A 19,755-nucleotide genomic window follows, 5' to 3' on the forward strand; every position below is an offset into this window, starting at 1 on the left:
ATTGGCCTGGAATATTTTCTTATTTGTAACTCTGCCAGTTTGTACTACATTAACCATACTTATTCTTGAAGTGATTCACTTGAACCAAAATGGTTTTAAGTACCTTCTCTGAAATATGCTCTGGCAGCATGATGCACACCTCTACGGAAGTAGAAGTGTGGACAAGTCCAATTTTAAAATAGCTGAGGTTTTTTAAGATATTACTGATGCATTCCTGCACTGGCAGTTCTTGTGGCTCATTGTCTCTTACTCTGTTTTAAGCCAGCTCATTTAAAATTGGATTAGGGAAGGCTGCATGAACTCTGAAACATTTATTGCTGACACAAGGGCAGTGATGAAAAGTGAAAGCATCTTAGGTTGCTCCACCTTTGATCTGGAAGAAGAGGTCTTCTCAAAACATCTTCAGTCTTAGCTGCTTTATGAATCATTGCAGTATGACTGCAACATCCTTATAAAGATCATAAACATGGTTGGAAAAAACCCACACCAAAACAGACAAGTGCAAGGTAATTAAAATCCTTTCAGACTTTTTCTGATACGAAAATTGGGAAGATAAGGCTTCTGACACTGTAATTATTTATCTTGACTGTTTCTGTAAAACTGAGTAATGTAAAAACAGGCAGGTATGAAACTTGTTTGGACAGCTGAGGTTTTTAGAACAGTTTCAAGAAACCTAAACTTTTTTTAGTGTGCTAGAACTGAACATTCTCTCTGAGCCTGTGAAGATGGCATGTGGGTTCTGCTGCCAAATGCCAGTGTAGGTTTGTGATGCTGCATGACGCTGCAACCATTCTGTGGTATTGGATTCAGGAATGCAATTTTACAAATAATTGCAATAAAGTACCTGTTCTGAGTTCTCTGTATGCAGAAACTTGTAGTGTATCTTGTACTTGCACAATGAATTAAGTTAAGGAGAACTGTTTTATCAGGGTTGGTTAAGGAATTTTTACAAGAATTGTACTGGGATCTTGGCCAATAAGCTGACAGGTAGATATAGGGCAGAGAAAGTTTGGTAATTTATGTATTTTTGCAATTGTTAGATGACTGAGCACAGGAGCTGCAGTGCACTTCCAGCCAATAGCCAGAATAATTAACTTTGAATTCTGAGCTGTCTTGCCTTCTGTTTCATGTTGATGCCTTTGAGAAATCTCATTGGGGTGATGTCTTTGTAAGTCTTTTAGACACATCTACGGCTTTGCAAATTTGGTCCTGCATCACTTTGCGTATGGACTTCCGTTGTACCTGAGTGTTTCTGAAAAATATAGTCATTTCCTCCCTACCCCCTTTTTCTTAATGCCACTGCATTCAAAATAGAAATGTGTTGCTGTCATGTGAATCCAATTTAAAAGGTGGTGTCTCCATGTGCAAAAACACAAATTGACCTCAAAATGGACTCATAAGTAGAGGGAACAGTATTCTCCTTTCCTTTTTTTTAGAAAACAGAATAATCAACTATAATTTCTTCAGCTGTAGTTGATGTTGCACAGTTAAATTGCAAAGGGCCAGTTTCATTACACTTGTTAGTACTGAGCAGTATCCTACTTCATAAAAAGCACCATTGATTTTAAAGAAGTACCTGCTTTCTGAGCAGACTTCTCCCCTGTATCTGTAGGAAGGGCAGAACCAAGCTTTTAACAAGGGAAGAAGCTTATGCTAATAATACTGCATTTATCAAATTGGCCTTGCTGCCTTTTAATTGGATGTTTTGTTTATTTTTGTGAAATATATAGGCATGCTTAGTATTACATTTTAAGGTGTTAGGTGTGTTCCATAAAATGCCTAAAAAGACATACAATGAAATGCACTGTTATTGAATAGCTTTTGTTGTATGTGTTTTGGTGATGAATTGTCTTATTTACTTTTACAAGCATTTGTTTCTGGCATTAAATGAAATTTATTTGAAATGAAAGGAACAGAAGATAATATAATCTCTACATAGAGGTAGGCCCACTATGACTGACTTCTCAGTTTTTGCTCCTTTAAAAAAAAAAAAAAGTGGGAGGTGGATGGGGGGAAAGCTGTAAAGACATTAGTATTCTACAATAAGCTTTTCCAAGAATAGGTTTCAGAACATCAGAGCACAACCCCCTAGCTTCTTTGGAAATATTTCTCTGTGTGCAAGATTTTGGCATTTAATTTTATCAGGAGGAGCTTTTAGGTACACAATATGCTGCCGTTTGAAATAAGGGTGCCTAAGTGTATAGTAGCTCTTTTCACTGGGCAGAACATTGTGTTAATGTAATGGGATAGAGATCACATATTCATGAGGTCTTACAAAGTCCAGGCTGACAAAGCACTCCATAATGTTGCTGCACACCATCAGGAGAACAATCAGTAGCCAAATCTGAGTATGTGTGTGTATGTAGATATAGATATATGTAAAACCTTCATGCTTTTAGAGCCTTGGGAGGTTTGTTAGTAGGAATTTCTGATAAATTTTCAGAGGGATGGATAATGGTTTTAAAAGCTTAATTTTGCCTGCCTTTAAGAAGACTATTCTTATTTTTGACTTGGCACACTTGACATTTTTGGGCTTGTATTTATGGACTAGTGTTAGTTTTTCACTTTATTTCCAGTTTTCATTTGGGTTTGAATTTCATGTATTTACAATCTTCCAGTCAGAGGGTTTTTTACGTAATCTACAGTTCAAATTTATCACTTCGATTTTATTGGAAATGTAAATAACAGCAACAAAGCATGAATTTGAGTTGACATTTTCTTTCTGAAGTTGTCTTTTTGTGGGGATTTACTTCATCCAAGTTTTTTGTTTGTGGGTTTTTCTTTTTCTTCAGGAGGCCAAATCATCTTTTCCTTGGTGAATGAGATTTTTATCAGTATGTGTCTACATTTTAGACCATTTCTACCATGCAATCTTAACATCCTTTCTGTTAAACAATCCCGTCTGTAGATGATTCTGTGCTGCACAATGATAATAAACAGAGATAGGCCAGGTAATGGAAAACTTAGGTTAGGGAATGCAGAGCTAGACCCATGCTGATATTTGCTGAGGCAGTGGACTGTTGATACACTGTAGGGAAGCATTCAAGGTTCTAGGAGAATTAGTTTAGGAAGAATCTGTTATGCTTGCATCTATAAAGTGACTAATCCCCAGTTTAAATAAACTGCCTGCAGGTATTTTAGTTTGACACCCTATAGCTGATCTTCACTACCAAAATAAGCTTTTTAAAATGCATATGTAATAGCTTCACAAGTTGGTTAATTTGAAGTCTGAGAAGCACTTGGGCATTCCAGTCTGCTGAACCTGTTGTGGGGTTATGTTGAGCTGTGACTTTATGAGAAGGACAGACTGTCTGAACAGCTCACCTTGATGTGGGAGGATGGAGTCTCTGCTGCCCATTCCCAACTCACTAGTCTTCTCCTCACTCCCCCATTTCTTTTTCCTCCCAATCCAAAGAAACCCATTGTCTTTGTAAATGTTTGGAGCCCGTCAGGCTGGACCTCTGTGTTCCTGTTCCTTCCAGACTTATCCGAAATTCTGTGAAACAAGACTGCAGACTGTTTGAAACTGTAAACCTGTGTGATTTCAGCTTCCTACTTCTTCCGGGCTTCTGTAGTCAGTAAGAAATTAATTGCTACTGCTGTAACTCAGCAGTCACAGAAATAATAAATCAATTTATAAGTTCTTCTTCTGTTAAATAAATTCCTATTGTGCCTTAACTGTTGTATCCTTTGGTAGGATCCAAGTAGGTTACTGTATATACTCATGCTGCATCCATGGTCTGTTATTAGGTGTTTTACTCCAGTTCTGTTTTGTGTGCTGATGTTCGTATTCATAAACACAAAGCAAAAATATAGACTGAGGAAAAAGCAGTAATTTCAGGTAGTGTGGATTTGTGTATATGTGTGTGAAAGAGAGAGAAAGCTGTAAATAAAATACTTTTGGTGATAAGAGAATTAATCACACTTTTAGGCATATTTGTGGAGGTTGTTATAGTTGGCTGAAAATACGTCTGTTTCTGGTCCAGCCAGTCTGAACATATCATCAGTTAGCAATCTGAGGCTGGCTTTAGTTCCCCCACATATAACTAATGCACTGTATTAAAAAGTAAAGAGGTGAAGAAACTAAGTTACTGTTTTAATGTAGAATTTTACTGTCATATTCTCTATCCCTTTTATGCCTTTTTTGAGATATGTGATTGTTGTGTGTGTGTCCCCCAAAAAAAACAACCAACAAAAACCAAAACCTCTGAAATGTGAAATCATATCTGGAAATATTAAAACTTAGGTCACAGCCACTGTGCTCACTTGAAAAAAAAAAAAAAAAAAAAAAAAAAGCCTAAACACCACAACCTTTGACATTCTTTGTTTGAGATTATTAACCTGGTATCCTGATGACATGGCAACATTTCATTATAATTTCATCACCAGTGATTCCAAATAAGTGTATGATCTCTCTTTTCTTTAGTCAGAAATTGCTGTGTAGGATGTGCAAATGCAGCCTGAGTAGCATTGCATGCAGATACAAGTGAATTTCAAAGTGTTTCTTGTTACCCTAGATCTTCTGACAGGTTGTTTGTATGATGTTACGATGTCTTTTAAATCCTTTAATGCTTCTGGTTGCAGAAATACAGTATATCAAATCCATCATAAAGCATTGGAGCAACTCGAACCTTACATCTCTTAGGGCTGATGTCGAGAAATGCTGTTCCCTTCCAGTCAGCTGAGCTCAGGCGAGTGAGGTGATCTTTGCCTTTTTGACATTTTAGATGCCAAGCTCTAAACCAAAGTGTTGGGAACCTTCCCCTCCCCTTTTTGTAATAGCAGCAGACATGAGCAGATAATATGACTGAAGTGCTCCTATTTTAAGAGACTCTTGAATTTGGTCTAGGAGAATTTTGTTCTGTTTTCTTTGGTATTGATAAAAATATGATGGAAACAAAGATGTGGGAAACTGAAGTTAGAAACATGGGTGTATATTCTGCATGAAAGTGTGCACATAATTAAAAAAAATACAATCTTTTACATTTGAAAACAAATTCCAATGTGCTTTTTTGCTTTCTAGATGAATATCAGCATTCAGATTTGACTACAAATTTCAATTATCTTAACACTTTTACCTCCAAGTGGTTGTTTTTCAGCAAAGAGTCTGTAATATATCACTGCATCTTTTCCTAATGGAAATTTTTGCTTTAGTGTAAAAGGCATATCTGTTGTTGAAAGTGTTTGCTTGAATGAAATCCAAATAGCTGTAGTTCTCTTTTTTTTTTGGAAGGAAAGACTCATGTAACATTTTAGATTTCCAGCATGAGTAATTTTTATGTAAGCATTATTTTGGCACCGACTTGTCTGTTGAGACTTAGGCAGCCTGCAAAGAATAGCCAAGACCTGTTTCATGGGTGAGACCAGAGTGCTATGTCAAGATGAGAACTACTCTGAAAAGAATTGCAGTGTGCCCATGGCTGGGACCCACTGACACCAAGGGCAATAAAAATGAAGTAATAGCTGGAAAAGCAAAGAGGAGGAGAGTGTTAGTAAGACATCAGTTATTAGCAGGGGAGGGGAAATGGAATGGAGCCCAGTGGATTGCTGTCATACAACTGCAGGGAGAAAGGACACTACATTTAGAACAATGGGGCTGCAGTCCCATGTGATGGCCCTGGTGATTTGTGCTGTTTCAGAGTTTATACTCCACACTTACGGGGAATTATAACTCCCCTGGTGTAACAGTTTTATTCTTTCTGTTCTGTGTGCTCTTAAACTGTGGTATGAGCCTTGTGCGCTTTTTGTAAGCCTTTGTAAAGCCACACTGCTCCTTCCTCATGTGTGTACTGAGGTTGTTGTCAGGCAGATCCAAGACACCACTGACAGACAGAGGAGCTGATATTGCTACCTGTATAATCGTGGAAAGCCTCTACTCTCCCCACTTGGGGAAAAAGTCTTTTAATTTACTTGTTCTGCCATTTTCTGGGTCTCCTCAGCTCATTTGAATGCTCAGGTGTGAGAGTGGTGACAGGGCAGTGGGGTATGGCTCACACAGCTTTTATGACACCATGCAGCTTGTGTGGGTGCAGCATGTGCTGCCTTGCCTGGCAGTGGCAGGGGGGCTGCAGAAGTCCCCTGACCAGCCCCTTCCCCATCTCTGCAGCCCTCCTAGCAGTCACAGCCCCGCATAGGGGGATAGTACCCTGGGCTGCAGGAAACCCCTGTGGGCATTGCATGTGGACCTCAACAAGTATCAGCCTGGGAAATGTGGCAGATTTGCTTTGTGGTTTGGCCAAATAGTTTTATTTCCTGTCCATTTATTGAAAAATGCCTGGAAAAAAAATAAAAAGTTTATCTTCCTTTAATACTGCTTGTGGAGTTTTAATCAGTCATGCTTTTTTGGGCCTCTTATTTCTTGCCCTGTGATCTGACATCTAATTCAATATTTCATTCACGCTGCAGAAAAAGTCTTTCTGTAACTTCTAATATTCAGCTTAATTTATCCCTTTTAGAAACAACATAGCTTTTTATAGCATGCTTTTTTCTCTCTGGCTCCTCTGAGGTGAGAATGTGTCAGCCTGAGGTAAAGAATTGGATTTAAGACCCTTAATCCAGGTCTGCTGGGTGAACCTCCATCTGTAGCTGACTTCTGCGAGATTCTGGTCTGGAATGAGATTGGAAGTGCCACCTGTGTGGATGGCAGCCAGTATGACAGGGAGTCTGCAGGAGACTTGGGGGGGTCCTACCTGCCTGGTTGTGTTTGAGTCTGCCCAGCTCCCTTGCAGGGTATTAACAACAGGTTCTTCCCCTGTGTTTCTTTCCTTCCTTCCATAATCCCTCTCAAATTAACAGTCTTTCTGGCTCTCTTTTAGCCACCTCCTTTTGATTAGGGAAGTGCTTAAGAAATAAGTCACATCTGGACCAGTTTTTAGTCTGGGTCTTGCCAGATCACAGAGAGTGTGCTCTGCTGCTTTACCATCCTCCTTTTTGCTGCTGTTAGGCCTTTTCCTAGCAGTGCTTAACTTTGCTAGTGATGAGATGCTGGTTTGGGGGGAATGCAGATTTCTGTATCTGCCTATTATAATTTAACTCCTGTTATTCACAGGAACTTTTTCTAGTAGTAATACTACTTTTGTGCCTCTTCCCTGGAGTGGCTTCCTTTGTAACTCTGATCTTGCAGCCTCTTTGAGTTGACTGTTTCTTTTGGAGACTCATCTTCCATTCAGTGCCTCAGTGTCTGGGCAATAAATAGTCATCTATGCCTTAAGCTCCTGTTTATTCTGGGAGACAGTATTCCTCTTGAAACACCTCATGTCTATTTATCAGTTTCTGCTCTGATGTTCCTGTGTTCTGTTTCTGCCTCCAACTCTTGTTATTCCATCTTCCTTTCTTTTTTTTTCCCTATCTAAGACTCTACTTTTCAGAATTTTAGCATCTTGTTTTGTGTTTTTAGATGAAAACATGAATTGGTCATCTTATCTTCTGCATTCCATTTGATTCTTGGTGATGTGAGAAAGCATATTATAAATGGTTAATTTGAAGTTTACCTTGAGGAGTGCATCTTACATTGTTTAGGTCTATCTGCTCCCCTCTGAGAAGCTGCTTGGGTTTTCCCAGCCAACCCAGAAGAACATCGACTCTTACTCAAGCAAATACATCAGTAATTAGGGTCTATTTTCAGATTGGATTTTTACCCTGATTCTTAGGGGTCCATAAAATGCATTGGAAACTGGCTGGAAGGCAGCAAAAAAAGGTGGTAAAGGCAACACAAGCTGGGGAGATGCAAGGTATTTTCTCCTAGGCTACTTAATGTAAGCCTTGATTCTTAGCTTTTCTTGCAAGGGGAGGAAAATGGATACATTAATAGTGTTACAGAATGATACAGTAAGTATAAATAAACTTCCATATAATCGGTAAGGCAATTTGAAAAGAGCTGTGAGAGAAATCAGCTCTCGTGTTGGTGAGTTTTCTTAGGCTGGCATCAAGCCTACTCTGAATTTTCGAGTGTGCCTAGAACATTGTGTGCTTGGGAGGCTTAGTAGGGCTTTTTAATTTTTTTTTTCTTGGGTATCATTTTAACCTATTTAAATCTCAAGTATAGAAGGTTTATTGCTTTGCTGTTTGGTTTTCTTTTTTCAATCACTCAAAGCATTTAAGGGGGCTGACTTTCTGATGGGCTTATTAAAGTAGTAGGTGGACCTACTTCTTCCCATTGCATTCCTGTAGTAAAGGTTACAGATGAAAGCTCATAAATAGGATAGATCATTAATGTGCAAAGTCTTCTCTTATCCTGTTGGCATTTTGGATTGCAGAGACACTTTGTGCAGTTGTATCTAAGATGTGGACAAGGGACGTAGTTTTCCCAGACTCTCTTAAAGCATTTAATCTTCACTTTTATATTCTTTAGTGGTTACCATTGAGGCACCTGTCAAGTGAGTATTTGTGACTAAAGGTTTTTCAGAAAGAGGAAAGATTTAGGGGGTTGTTTTTATGGTGTCAGTCTGCACAGGCTATCACCAAAAGCATGTAGGACAAATTATTAGTTTTATAGGTTTTACAGTATTTTCACAGTGGACGTCTCACTTCATGTTGCTATAGCTCTGAAGCAGCAATTGCTGTAATCTAATGGTTTTATTCTTTCTCTGCATAGGACAGAAACATGAGAGGTCCTCCAGAAAAAGGAAGAAATGGGAGAGGAGCAGAGGGAGTTAATACTGGCAAGCTGAGCTGGGAAAAAGCAGAACAGTCATGGCTGGCTGATTTTTACTGCATTGTTAGTTTAAAAATCTAGTAAATTGAATAAATAACTCCTTGCTAGTTATATGCATAATTAAGGCTATTTTAATCCTTTAAAGCCTATCCAATTAATCAAGTGAGATTGAAAGGTAAATGAAATTATGACTAACTCTTCTCAGTATGAATGTACTTGTTAATATTTTCAGAGAATCAGGGGTTTTTTTTCGGTGATAGCGTGTGTGGTACAATAGCTGAATTTCAGAAGAACTGTTTTGTCTAGGTAATCCCCTTACAGAATACCTAGGTAATTATTTGATGGTGCAGTGACAAAGAGACCATCAAGACACTGCACTCGATAGGCAGAGATGGATTAATTAGTCCCAACTTGCTTTTTAGAGGAGACTGTCTTGTTCTTGAGGGTCTAATTCGACTAGCATCTGTCACAAAAATTGAAGTAAAGGCTGGAAACTGCTTATCTGCAGCATTGCTGACTAGCTATATTATTTTAGTGTAGTACTGCATATTTCTTCTGTGAAATATTCTTCCCACAGTACCTTACTGCTTCTAAAATCATTTTTATTGCAAAAATGACTGGTTAGTGCAGTTGTTGACTTAAGGTGAGTTTCTGTAATAACCAGGGAAGGCTTTTTTAATTAAAAATAAAACCCCATACACTCTGCATTTAAATACTAATAAAAGTATTCCTAGCCTTTCCAGTAAGATTTATGGTCCTAAGAATATTTTGAGAGACTAAATACTTACAGAAGACAAGTTGTCACTATTAGAACACAATGTTGTAATGTAATTAACTAAGAATATTTAGGTTTCCAGGTTAGGTCTCTGCAGGCATGAACTGCAGCCTTAACTGCAGTCAGTTTTCTTAATTTCAGGCTTTCTGAAGATGTCAAGGTGGTGGTTTGTATTCTGGTCTTGTTTTCAAGGCTATACTTGAATTATCTTTGTTGTTAAAAGATTCTGGAGAAGGTAGGGATGAGTTTTGCTGCAAATTGCCAGGGATCATTGATGTATGAGGCCTCAAGAATTTGTATCTTAATGCTGAAGGAAGTTTCTTACATGTAGGTTCTGTAGTTTCTTACATGTGCAATAACATCTGCCTGTGCGTGGTGTGGAGGATAGGTTTTAGATGTATTCAGTGGGAAGATACATGGTCTCTGGTGTGTCTTTCTGACTCTAAGATTTGAAATGCAGATATCAGAGGTGGATTGAGCACTAGGTATGTGCTAAAACTTGCAGGGCAACCTGCCATGCTAAAGAAAATGGGGAGAAGGCAGCTAGCCGGAAGGTTTTCAAACTGCAGAATGTGCTACATGAACCCTTCAAGATAGTGTGCAGTTACTGCAGTGCTTGAGTACCTGTGTGATGGTCCTTGTTCAAGCTTCAGGCTAACACCACTTGGAGTCCCAATTAATTGCTCCTTACAGTCCAGCTTGCAGGGTTTCGGCTTCACAGGGCAATACCCCTTGGCATCCTTGCCTGAGCCAAGGAACTGAAGGTCTGTAATTGGCTGGCTGCATTTGCAGCAAAGGGGCTGGAGGCATCAGAGGAGACCACCAGGATTTGGGTTTTGGGGCAGGGCAGGTGGTCCCAGTATGTGCTGCAGACGCTGATCATATTTCCTTGGCCATTTTATGACTGTAGGAAGAGCTTTATCCTGCTGCTGGCTGAAGACCCTTTCACACACTTGCATCTTCTTTATTTTCATGTGCCATGATGCCAGAACATGAGATCCCGGATATTCAGATCCTATAGTTGTACTGAACTCTAGATGTTATGGCAGTGCATTTCAAGGTTTATTCAAAAGATTCAAGGTGACTTATCTATTTTATGGAAATGCTTTTGCATCCAGCTACCCACTTCTACCTCATCTGAAGAACAACAAAACACAGTAACGGTTATTTTTCTTTTTGCAAAGCCAGGGATGTAGTATGCTGCCTTGAAGATACCACTTGATTTATGTGGTGCGCTGGGCCAACCTGAAATAAAGTACTTATGCTAAATCACAAATCAGAGCTTTTGTTGTATACCTAAAGGCACAGGTAGTTTAGTTCTTTTTCTGCTGCTGTAAATTCAACACTTACAGCTCTCCCTTGCTTTGTTTTAACTTACTGTAACACCCTAGTTGACCAAAAACATCCCATCTGTTGCATGTGTTCAGCAGCACTTTCTGTGTTAAGAGCAGCATTTTTATTTTTTGTTGAGTTTTGCATATATCAGCAAGAGGAGAAGGGAGATCAGGTTACAGATACTACCTGTCTCTGCTGCCGGAGTCATACTTGCAAGAACCCGCAAGCAACACTGATATCTTCTGTGCCCCTTGGGATGCTGAAGAAGTATAAATAAGATGGAGCGAGACTCTGAGGTGTAACATGCAGGTCAAGTGATGGGACAGGGACTGTATGAGTTTTGAGAAGGTAAAATAGAACAGTGAAGGAGTGGACAATGGACTCCAGCTTTCTTGCTCGTTTAAGGGCCAGCATGAATTTGAGAGCTGCTGCTGTGGGGGATGGTCCTGGTAGCACTTGCCAAACAAAGTTACAAAATCCTAAACTAGTTACATCCGAGCTTTTGTCACTTGCAAGCAAGGTCATCAAGTTTTCCTGCATACCTGGCAGAAAAAGTTCCATTTGCATGATAAACACCATCCACAGATAATGTCATACCTGACAAATTCTGAAACTTGCACTCCCCAGCTGTGTATATTTGTTTTGGACTATATGGCAGCATAAGGAACTTATGCATGAGGGAACTTACCATGAACCAAAGGCATAAGCTTTGCTTATTTTTTATGTTTATTGGTAGTTTGAGAGCAGGAAGCTGACGTATTTGTGGAGACATCAAAGTAATCTCCTGCAGTTCCTGCTGCCCTGTCTCAGTAGAACCAGAGCTGAGAACCAGGTGCTGCAGGACTGCACAATGCCAGGTGCCTCCCTCCGTGGTGTGTCAGTCTCATGCCAGCTAAAAGGAGAAGACTGGAAGTCAGGAGCTGTGTCCTTATGTGACACTGGGAGTCAAATGGGGATGGGAACAAAATCCAGGTTGCTGACAACATGTTTAATGTTTTAGGCATCCTTTTTTCCATCATGGATTTCAGAAGCATAGTGGTAGGATGCATAAAATAAAATGCATAAAAGAGAGGATGGTAGTTGTTTCTCCCTAGAAGACTTCATTAGTGCCTGTGCCTTGTCAGAATGCTGAATACAGTTCAAACCCCAAAGGGCAGGAAATGGTGAGGGTAAGAGCCAGCATAAATCTTAATATAATGTTAATTCTGCCCAAGGAAATTATTATACCTGTTGGAACAGTTCAGTAACGTGAGTACTATAAAAAGCAGGTATGAAAAACTGAGAAAATACATTATTGTTTGCATTTTCAGTTTCTATTGTATATACTCCAGCTTCAAGCAGCTGGGAAATACTTCAGCAAAGGAAAGCATAGCTGTTCATTCACAGCAAGTGCCACCTTTGAGGAGGCAAGTACCTGTTTAAGGATGGGATTTGTTAGTTTGCTTTGTTAATGGCAGACAAGTTTTTCTGCTAGTGCATTGCTTGTGATGTGATACAAGTTGACAGTTGGTAGCTGGTGGGCACAATGGGATGTCACAGAGTGAAGAAATCCTCTGATCAAAGGTGGAGGGTTTGTAACATTTAACGTGTCTGATAACATTTTAAAATGTACTGCAGGAACATTTGCTGTAGCTCTTGTTTGCTTTAGATGACTAACCAAAAATTGGATGTGGCCCATGGTGGCTGTGCTTTCCTCCTAGGGGTGTTGTAGTGCTTGTAACATGGAAATATAATGTTATTAAAGAAGATTTCAGCTGCACTTTAGTGCTTATATTACCTTAACCTCTTATGTCCAATTTAAGTTGTGAGGATATTGCTACCTGTCACATTTCTGAAGGATGTTTCTTTGCTTGTAAGGTCCTTGGTTACTTTATACATTAATTACATTTAATATTTTTTTCAGTATTGTCATGAAACACATTTTCTTTTTTTTAGGGCAGGGTGGGCATATGTCTAGGAGCCCAGGGGGTATGACCTTTCCCTCGGATACAAGAGACCCAGTTTTTAATTCCCTTGACCTAGAAGTTAGGAACAGGCATACTGAGGCAAATCAGGGTTAATTTTGTATTAATCTACTATTCCTTCTCAGGCAGGGGCAGTACAAGGTGAATAAACAGCTCAGAAACAGAATAATACTTTGGTCTTTTCTGGTTTTTTATGTCTGCCTCTTTATGTTTAGTAATGCTTGTTGCACTTTTCTTAAATTAATCTAATGGGAGATCAGATCTGTCGTGTCTCAGAAGGTAGACTCAAATCCTTTCATAAAATAAAAAGGGAAATATTTCTGCAAGGCTGCAGCTAGTGATGTTCAGAGGCTGATCACAGGCTAGTTTGGCAGCAGCATATGGCTCTTCAGATCTGAGCTCAGGTCTCCTTTTCTTTCTTGGGGACAGGGACTGGAAGTGAATGGTGTACCTAACAGCAACTGTGGTGCTTGGTTTCTGTAAGAAATTGTGTGACTTAAGGAGAGGATTCATAATTGAAAAGTCTGAAAAACCACAGATACCCTTTTTAAGCTTGAAGGCAGCCCAAGACTACCTTTACAGTTTCTGCTGACCACCACTCACCTCAGTATCTTCTCTGGAAGTTGTAACTTCACAGTCTCTATTTAGCTGTCAGTCATTTAGTTTCCTTTCCTCATGTTTGGCTCCATTTTCTCAGAGGGAGGTGAAGACTGTGCAAGGTAACAGAGCCTTTCCCATATGCTAAACCTTTTCAGCTTCTTTTCTTATTAGCACTGATGGATCTTCTGTGCTTTTAATGTAAAATTTTACTTCCCATGCAAACTTCAGAGTGCATTGACCCAGCTTCCTAGATGAGACCCTACACTGCCCTCAAGTTGTCCACTGAAATGCCTGTCCTTAAGGCCTGAACCCAGGTGCCAGGGAGAGTCTCAGATTAAACATACAGACACAACCTTGTTTTAGCGACCTGCAGTGGTTGTCCTTTGAGACTGCCTACAGACTGTCTGGCATCAGGTGCCTAGCTGCCTATGACAACTTCTTTAATGTTTCATATCTCTCTGCATAGCTAGAATTAAACCTTTAATAATGTTTCCATTGTTGCTTTCCCAATGGGACACTGGGTGTCAGCAAGTTGCAAAGTAAGCTGAACTGGTAAAGGAGTTATGAAAATAGTTGCAGAGTCTTCCTTTTGGAAAGACCTGAGCTCCCTGGGATTTGCTGGGTTTGGAAAGCAGTTTCTAATGTTAGCTTAAGAGCCTTTCCTCCCCTGCAATACTCTGCTCTCTTCCTTTTGTCACACAGCCTTCCTCCACTTTCTCTACAAAAAGGCTTTCATGCAATCTGGCATGTCAGCTGTTGCCTTTGTGCATTGTGTTGGGTCTGGAATAAAGCATAAGCTCTTCAGCCCTGGTGCTTTATAGTATGGCATGAATGCTGATGGTGCTCTGGGAAAGGAAAAAAGCAACCAAGCAAACTTACAATTAACAACAAGCGGATTTGGGAACAGCAACTTCCTAGTAGTAGTTGCATTTTTAAAGGTTTTCCTTTTCTTTCCCCTTTTAAAGCTGTTTGCCTTGGTGTTTTAGTATGGAAAACTGCATTGTTAGGACACAGACTTGCGTTTAGAACTCAGAATTACAAGATTTATCTTCAGAAAGCCAATTAGTGTTTGAAGTAGAAGCTAATCTACTTCACAAATACAATTTACATCCCTTGTCTTACAAACAGCAGCGAGCAACCACACTGCAGAACATCATCTTAAGAAAGAGCAAACACTGGTCTGTTTCTGTACATCTTTTCTATATGTTTCTATTTCTAAAGGCTTTTCCCACTAGCCTAGTATGTGTCAGTGTGAACACTATGTGGAAACAGTACAATCCATTGCAGCAAAGCTCCTTCAGGGAGACAGCTTAATCAGCCCTAGGGTGAGCTTTTGAATCAGGGAGGTGACATACTGTAGAAAAGAAGCAAAGATGTAAAATCTTTGAAAAGAGGAATGCGACACTACCTTCTGGAGAGGAGCAATTCTATTACATACTGTGAGAATAAATAAAAAGCAATTCTATTATACATTGTGAGCCCTAAGTCTAGCATCCATCCTGACTTCTCGTGCTGTAGTGAGTCGTTATAAATCAAATTCACGTAAGACCCCATAAAGGAGAGAACAAAAAAAATTGTGCTGTAATCAAGCAGCAGGGTGCTGACAGAACCTCCCCAGTAAAGATCAGTGCTAAGACCACCAAATATTAATAAATATGTTTTGTGTGTTAATTTGCTTGTTTTTTACCAAAACCCCTGTTGGTTTAGAGATGAATTTGCAAGGCAAATTGCCAAGTGTGGGCACTGTGAATACGTGCAACCTGTCCTCTATCTGCAATACTGCTTTCATACACTTTGTAGAACTGACTACAGGTATCAGCAGGGGCACTAAGCATTTTTATGTGTGGCAGCCTATGTATCTCATTTTGAGAAGCGCCAAAAGCTGCAGGTGTGATGTAAAAATTAAGATTCTCCAGCTCTGGCTGTGATCAGCGTGTCGTCAAGTTGTATCAGCCTTTGGAAGGAGAGGGGAGGAGAAAACAGAAAATGGAGTGGCAGCAAGCTGAGAACACAAGTCTATGCATGGATTGACCTCTGTGTGTTTGTTCATTGACAGGTTGATGACGCCTGGGAGTGAAATTCGGTTTGTCCACAAGCACATGGGCCTGGTGCCAGGCTGGGGAGGAGCTGCCCGGCTGGTGCGGATTGTCGGCAGTGGGGCTGCCCTCCAGCTGCTGAGCGGGGCTGTCAAGGTGGACCCTGAGAGAGCTTTGCACCTTGGGCTGTCTGAGGGAACCTTGTCATCTTCAGATGAAACTGGAGCATTAGAAGAAGCCCGAGCCTGGCTGAGTCAGTACACAGAGGGTCCAGCCAGCATCGTTCAGGCAGCAAAAAAGGTGGTGACTGCGGGAAGAGAGCTACCACTGGAAGCTGCCTTAAGAACAGAGAAGGACATTTTTGGAACTGTATGGGGTGGGCCTGCTAATTTGCAGGCATTGGCTAGAAAAGCAAAACATAAATGACGGTCTATGCATAAGAAATGTTCTTGACCTTTTTGCAAACAAAGCCTTCACTAAAGCAGGCATTAAATGGAGTCATTTAAGGACTTGTTCATTTAAACTGGCATTAACATTCCTGTCGTTTGTGTCAGGCAGACATATTTGGTGAGCAACCACAGAAAAATCCCTGGCAGGTTCTTTACTCCCTGAATGGAGATTAGTGAAATTAGTACATAAAGGTAAATACTGTGCTGAGAATAGAACTTTAATTCTTTTGGAATGAGGATGCAGATTATTTTCTTTGGAGTTAATTTGTTTTTTCTAACTGGTAGAGAAATGAATTGCTTGAAAGATGCAAGGTTTATTTGTTAGCAGAACAGCAGCATCTAAAGCTGTAAAATATGAATTCCCCAACATGAGAGCAGTGTCTTTAAGCAGCTTTGAAGGGATGATAAGTGATGAATTTTTTTTTTTTTTTTATCTTCAGTAAGCTCTTTGTATAGTTGCTGAGAAAGTATCCAAAGCTACTTCAATTTTAACGGTGTTTTTTATGGGAGAAGCTCCAATTTACTGGGCAGCTTATAGTCCTCATTCACTGACACTGATTTGGGTCTTTAAATGCATTTAGGTGTGCCTTCTCACTGCTCCAGGAACCAGCTACCTAAACACACATCTGCATGTCCCCATAGCCTGGCCCTGTGCTGCTGAGCACTGCGAAGCTGCTGCCCTGATTCTGTACATAAAACATAGTTCAAATCTTGGAAGGCCATAATCCATCATGCCCCCACATGGGATGTCCTTGACTGACTGGGTGGTCTGAGTACTTCAGCATTATGGAAAGATGTGTGTGTGGATCTGTTTGCATCTTACTTCAGAGTATTTTTACTAGTAGGGCGTATTTCGGCTGACCAGATTTGGAACTTGGTCTCCACAGCAGTAACTCGGTGGGAAGGGTTTTCCCTTAGAAATTAGAAACTGACACCAAGTCCCTGCTTTGGCAGATGATTGTTAAAATGAAACATCCATGACAGCAAAAACATGCGGACATATCCATGACTGGGAGTTTGCTGTACTGTTGGTTAGGATGCTCATCTCTAATTCTAGCAGGGGCTGAGATGTGAGTCCGGGACCCAAGTCCTCCAGGGAAGCATGTGAAGGAGGAAACCTTGGGCTACTTGGCATTGGCATACATTCTCACTCTAATGAGGCTTAACTAACTCTAGATACATGGAATGAGCTACCTTAGAAAAAAGAGGTGATGCTTTGGATGAAAATCCATGTTACAGTCTCTACAGCATGGCAGAATTCCTGAGTTTTAGACAGTGAAGTAACTAAATATGTTTGAGGATCTTGGAGCAGATCTTGGGAATTAGGCCTGGTTTGCCTGTTAAGATTCTGCAGCTTTTGAGCAGATGCTGTGCCCTGCTGGGGATGTTTTACTTTATGGCTTTCACAGCAGGGAGAGTGTATAGCCTGAAGCAACCAAAAGAAATGCTGGAGAGAGGGATGTGTTTTGAGCTGGCACCTCAGGGAGGACATGGAACTTACTCTGCCCTGTTGATCCTACCTATTTGCCTTCACACCTGAAGCTGCTCCTGGAAGATTTCAAATCTCTCTTCCCCAAAAATAAATTTTTACTTTCAGGTTAGAGAATAGACAGGGTTGGGCACACAGGGACAGAGTAGTGACCTGGTTTGTGCCTCTCTCTCCTGCCTGCCCCAATAACTCATTTTTTTGTCCCCTGTGCAGCTGGATTCTTTCCCATGCTCTAAAAAGGATTTCAAACCCATTAATTCTGAAGTACAGATGTTTTAATCTAGTCAGCCAATATTTGACTGTTTAGTAATGAAGCTGTTCTGCTTTTCATGAAGTTCATCAAGACTTACAAGTGATTCCAGGCTGCCAACATGACTGAACCTTCAGAGCATGCTCTAGTCCCTACTCATCCCATTTTTTAAAGTAATAGCACACCACATAGTCATGAATAAAAACCCCGTGTGTTTTAAAGGGTAACTGGTTATGTCTAGTAACAAGAATAAATTTGCCATTAGTAATACTGTGATTGTTTTTAAAATGGCTGAGAAAATTGCTTAGAACCTGAGCAAGACCCTTGAATAATTCTTCATTTGTCAGATGTCAGACTGTAAGGCTCATTAGTGCATTCTGTGTACTGGGTGATACGAACCTGAAAGGGAGGAAATTGTAGCAGAAAAGCAGAATCTGTTTTACTTGCATGTTTTTAACTAGACCTGTGCTGGCAGCTGGTGAAACTCAGTGCTTAAATCTATCAAGGGCCTCTTTCCATTTTGATTTGTAGGCAATGAGCTTATTTCTCGTTTCAGCAAATGCATTTCCCCAGCCATCCCCTCCAATTTCTATCAAAGGCCAACATTTGATGCTAAGAGTAGGACAAATAATTAACTAATACTGAGTAAGACACTTTCAGAAAAGGTTACAGAAACTAATTTTGTCTTCTGGTTAGCTGGAATTACAAATATATCAAATATAGCTACAGAAGATTCTGAAGGCAATTACAGGTGTTTGTTTTGATCATAGATTTTGCGAGTAGCCTAATACCATATTCTTGGATTTCTTTTCTGTTTTAAAAGCAAGTACAGCCCTTTGTATGAAAACCAGCCTAACTAAATTACTGAGTGCTAGCCTAAGAGTTCCAGACTGAGTGAGATTAAATGGAATCCCATTTTACCAATTCCAGACCTCAGTGCTTTATTTCATAGAATACCTACTTATCATCTTAACATGGCAAATACCTGTAACCAGCAACTGACAAGCATTTATATTATCTTTATAATTATTAAAGACTACAAGCTTCATCTCAGTTTTTGTTCCCTTTCAGAAATAGCCTAAAACCAAGCAGCACTAAATGCACAAATAAATTAGAAACATGTGCTCAAAATTGATACTCCCAGTCTCCTAATTAAATGGAGTGCTCGCTTTTGTATTTCCTAGGGGCTAATTTGCCAGCTCCCTTCTCAGAAAACTAGGTTTCCTATTACATTGTGAATTGCCTGTCTTGTTTGTTTGCTTCTCTGTGCTGGGACAGCCTGAGTGCTTAATGGGGGTATGGATTCTGTGCCAAGCATTTTAAGGGTGGAGACTGGAGCTCTCTTACAGCACTACAGATGTTTTTTTCATATTTGCTGGGGGCAGAAATATATTTACCAAATGGGCAATTTAGATAAGCTAGATGCTTGGTTCACTGTGTGATTGTTGTTGTTGTTTTACTGTCACATGGGATTCCTGTATCTATAGTTTTCTGTTCTCCTGGAAATTAAGAAATGCAGTAGAATTTTACTATTTTAATTTCCTTTTTCTTTCCCTTCTGCTCCACTGTCAATTTCTTTGGCTATGCTGTACAAGTTGAAAATTACTTAATGTAAAGAGTTTAAGAAAACCACATAATGCAGTATGGCTGTGGCTTAGCCAGGATTGACAGAGGACATGTCTCCTACTGAAGGTAGTGGTTTAAATATAAAATGGGAATTACTGGGTACTACTTCTTAGCTTGATCTGAGGAGTGCATTTGCCACTCTGATGATTGGCTCCTAAGCTCTCACCAGCCTTACTTTAATTTTAGTAATTTGCAGCTGCAGTCAGCCAGCAGGAGCCAAAGGCATCTCTATTTGGGGGTTTTTGACCAAAGGATAATTGCTGATAAAATTATTTGGCCCGATTGTTTAGATTGTTAGGCCTGAAAGTCCTGAAATTAAGTGTATAGCCAGTCAAATTATTGTTTCTTGCTTCCTGTAACAGTACATACCCTCATATGAAGTAAAATATATACATGTAGCAAAAGGGTTCTTACTGAAGGTTTCTGCAGTCAGACTTTTATTAGAGCCATTGCATGCTAACTCAAAACAGAAATAAGACAGCTGGAAACTAACCAATTGAAGAAAAAAGCATTGTCCTCTTTCCTTCTTAAGTCCATGCTATTGGCTTATTTTCTGATGGTACTAGAAGGTGATAGTA

The 19,755-nt window shown here is 39.9% G+C and overlaps 1 protein-coding gene across 5 annotated transcripts in view; it reads left to right on the top strand.

Annotated features, from left to right (window-relative positions):
- ECHDC1 (ethylmalonyl-CoA decarboxylase 1) overlaps positions 1–18,604 on the top strand; it is a 39,344-nt gene extending 20,740 nt beyond the window's left edge. For all 5 annotated transcript variants that reach the window (XM_051613050.1, XM_051613048.1, XM_051613051.1 and 2 more), the window contains one exon: positions 15,384–18,604. In XM_051613050.1, coding sequence (XP_051469010.1) covers positions 15,384–15,789 — 406 coding nt within the window. In that variant the 3' untranslated portion in view covers positions 15,790–18,604. The remainder of the gene's footprint in view (positions 1–15,383) is intronic.
- Positions 18,605–19,755: the final 1,151 nt, after the last annotated feature.

This window comes from Apus apus, chromosome 3, assembly GCF_020740795.1.
Source record: "Apus apus isolate bApuApu2 chromosome 3, bApuApu2.pri.cur, whole genome shotgun sequence".
NCBI lineage: Eukaryota > Metazoa > Chordata > Aves > Apodiformes > Apodidae > Apus > Apus apus.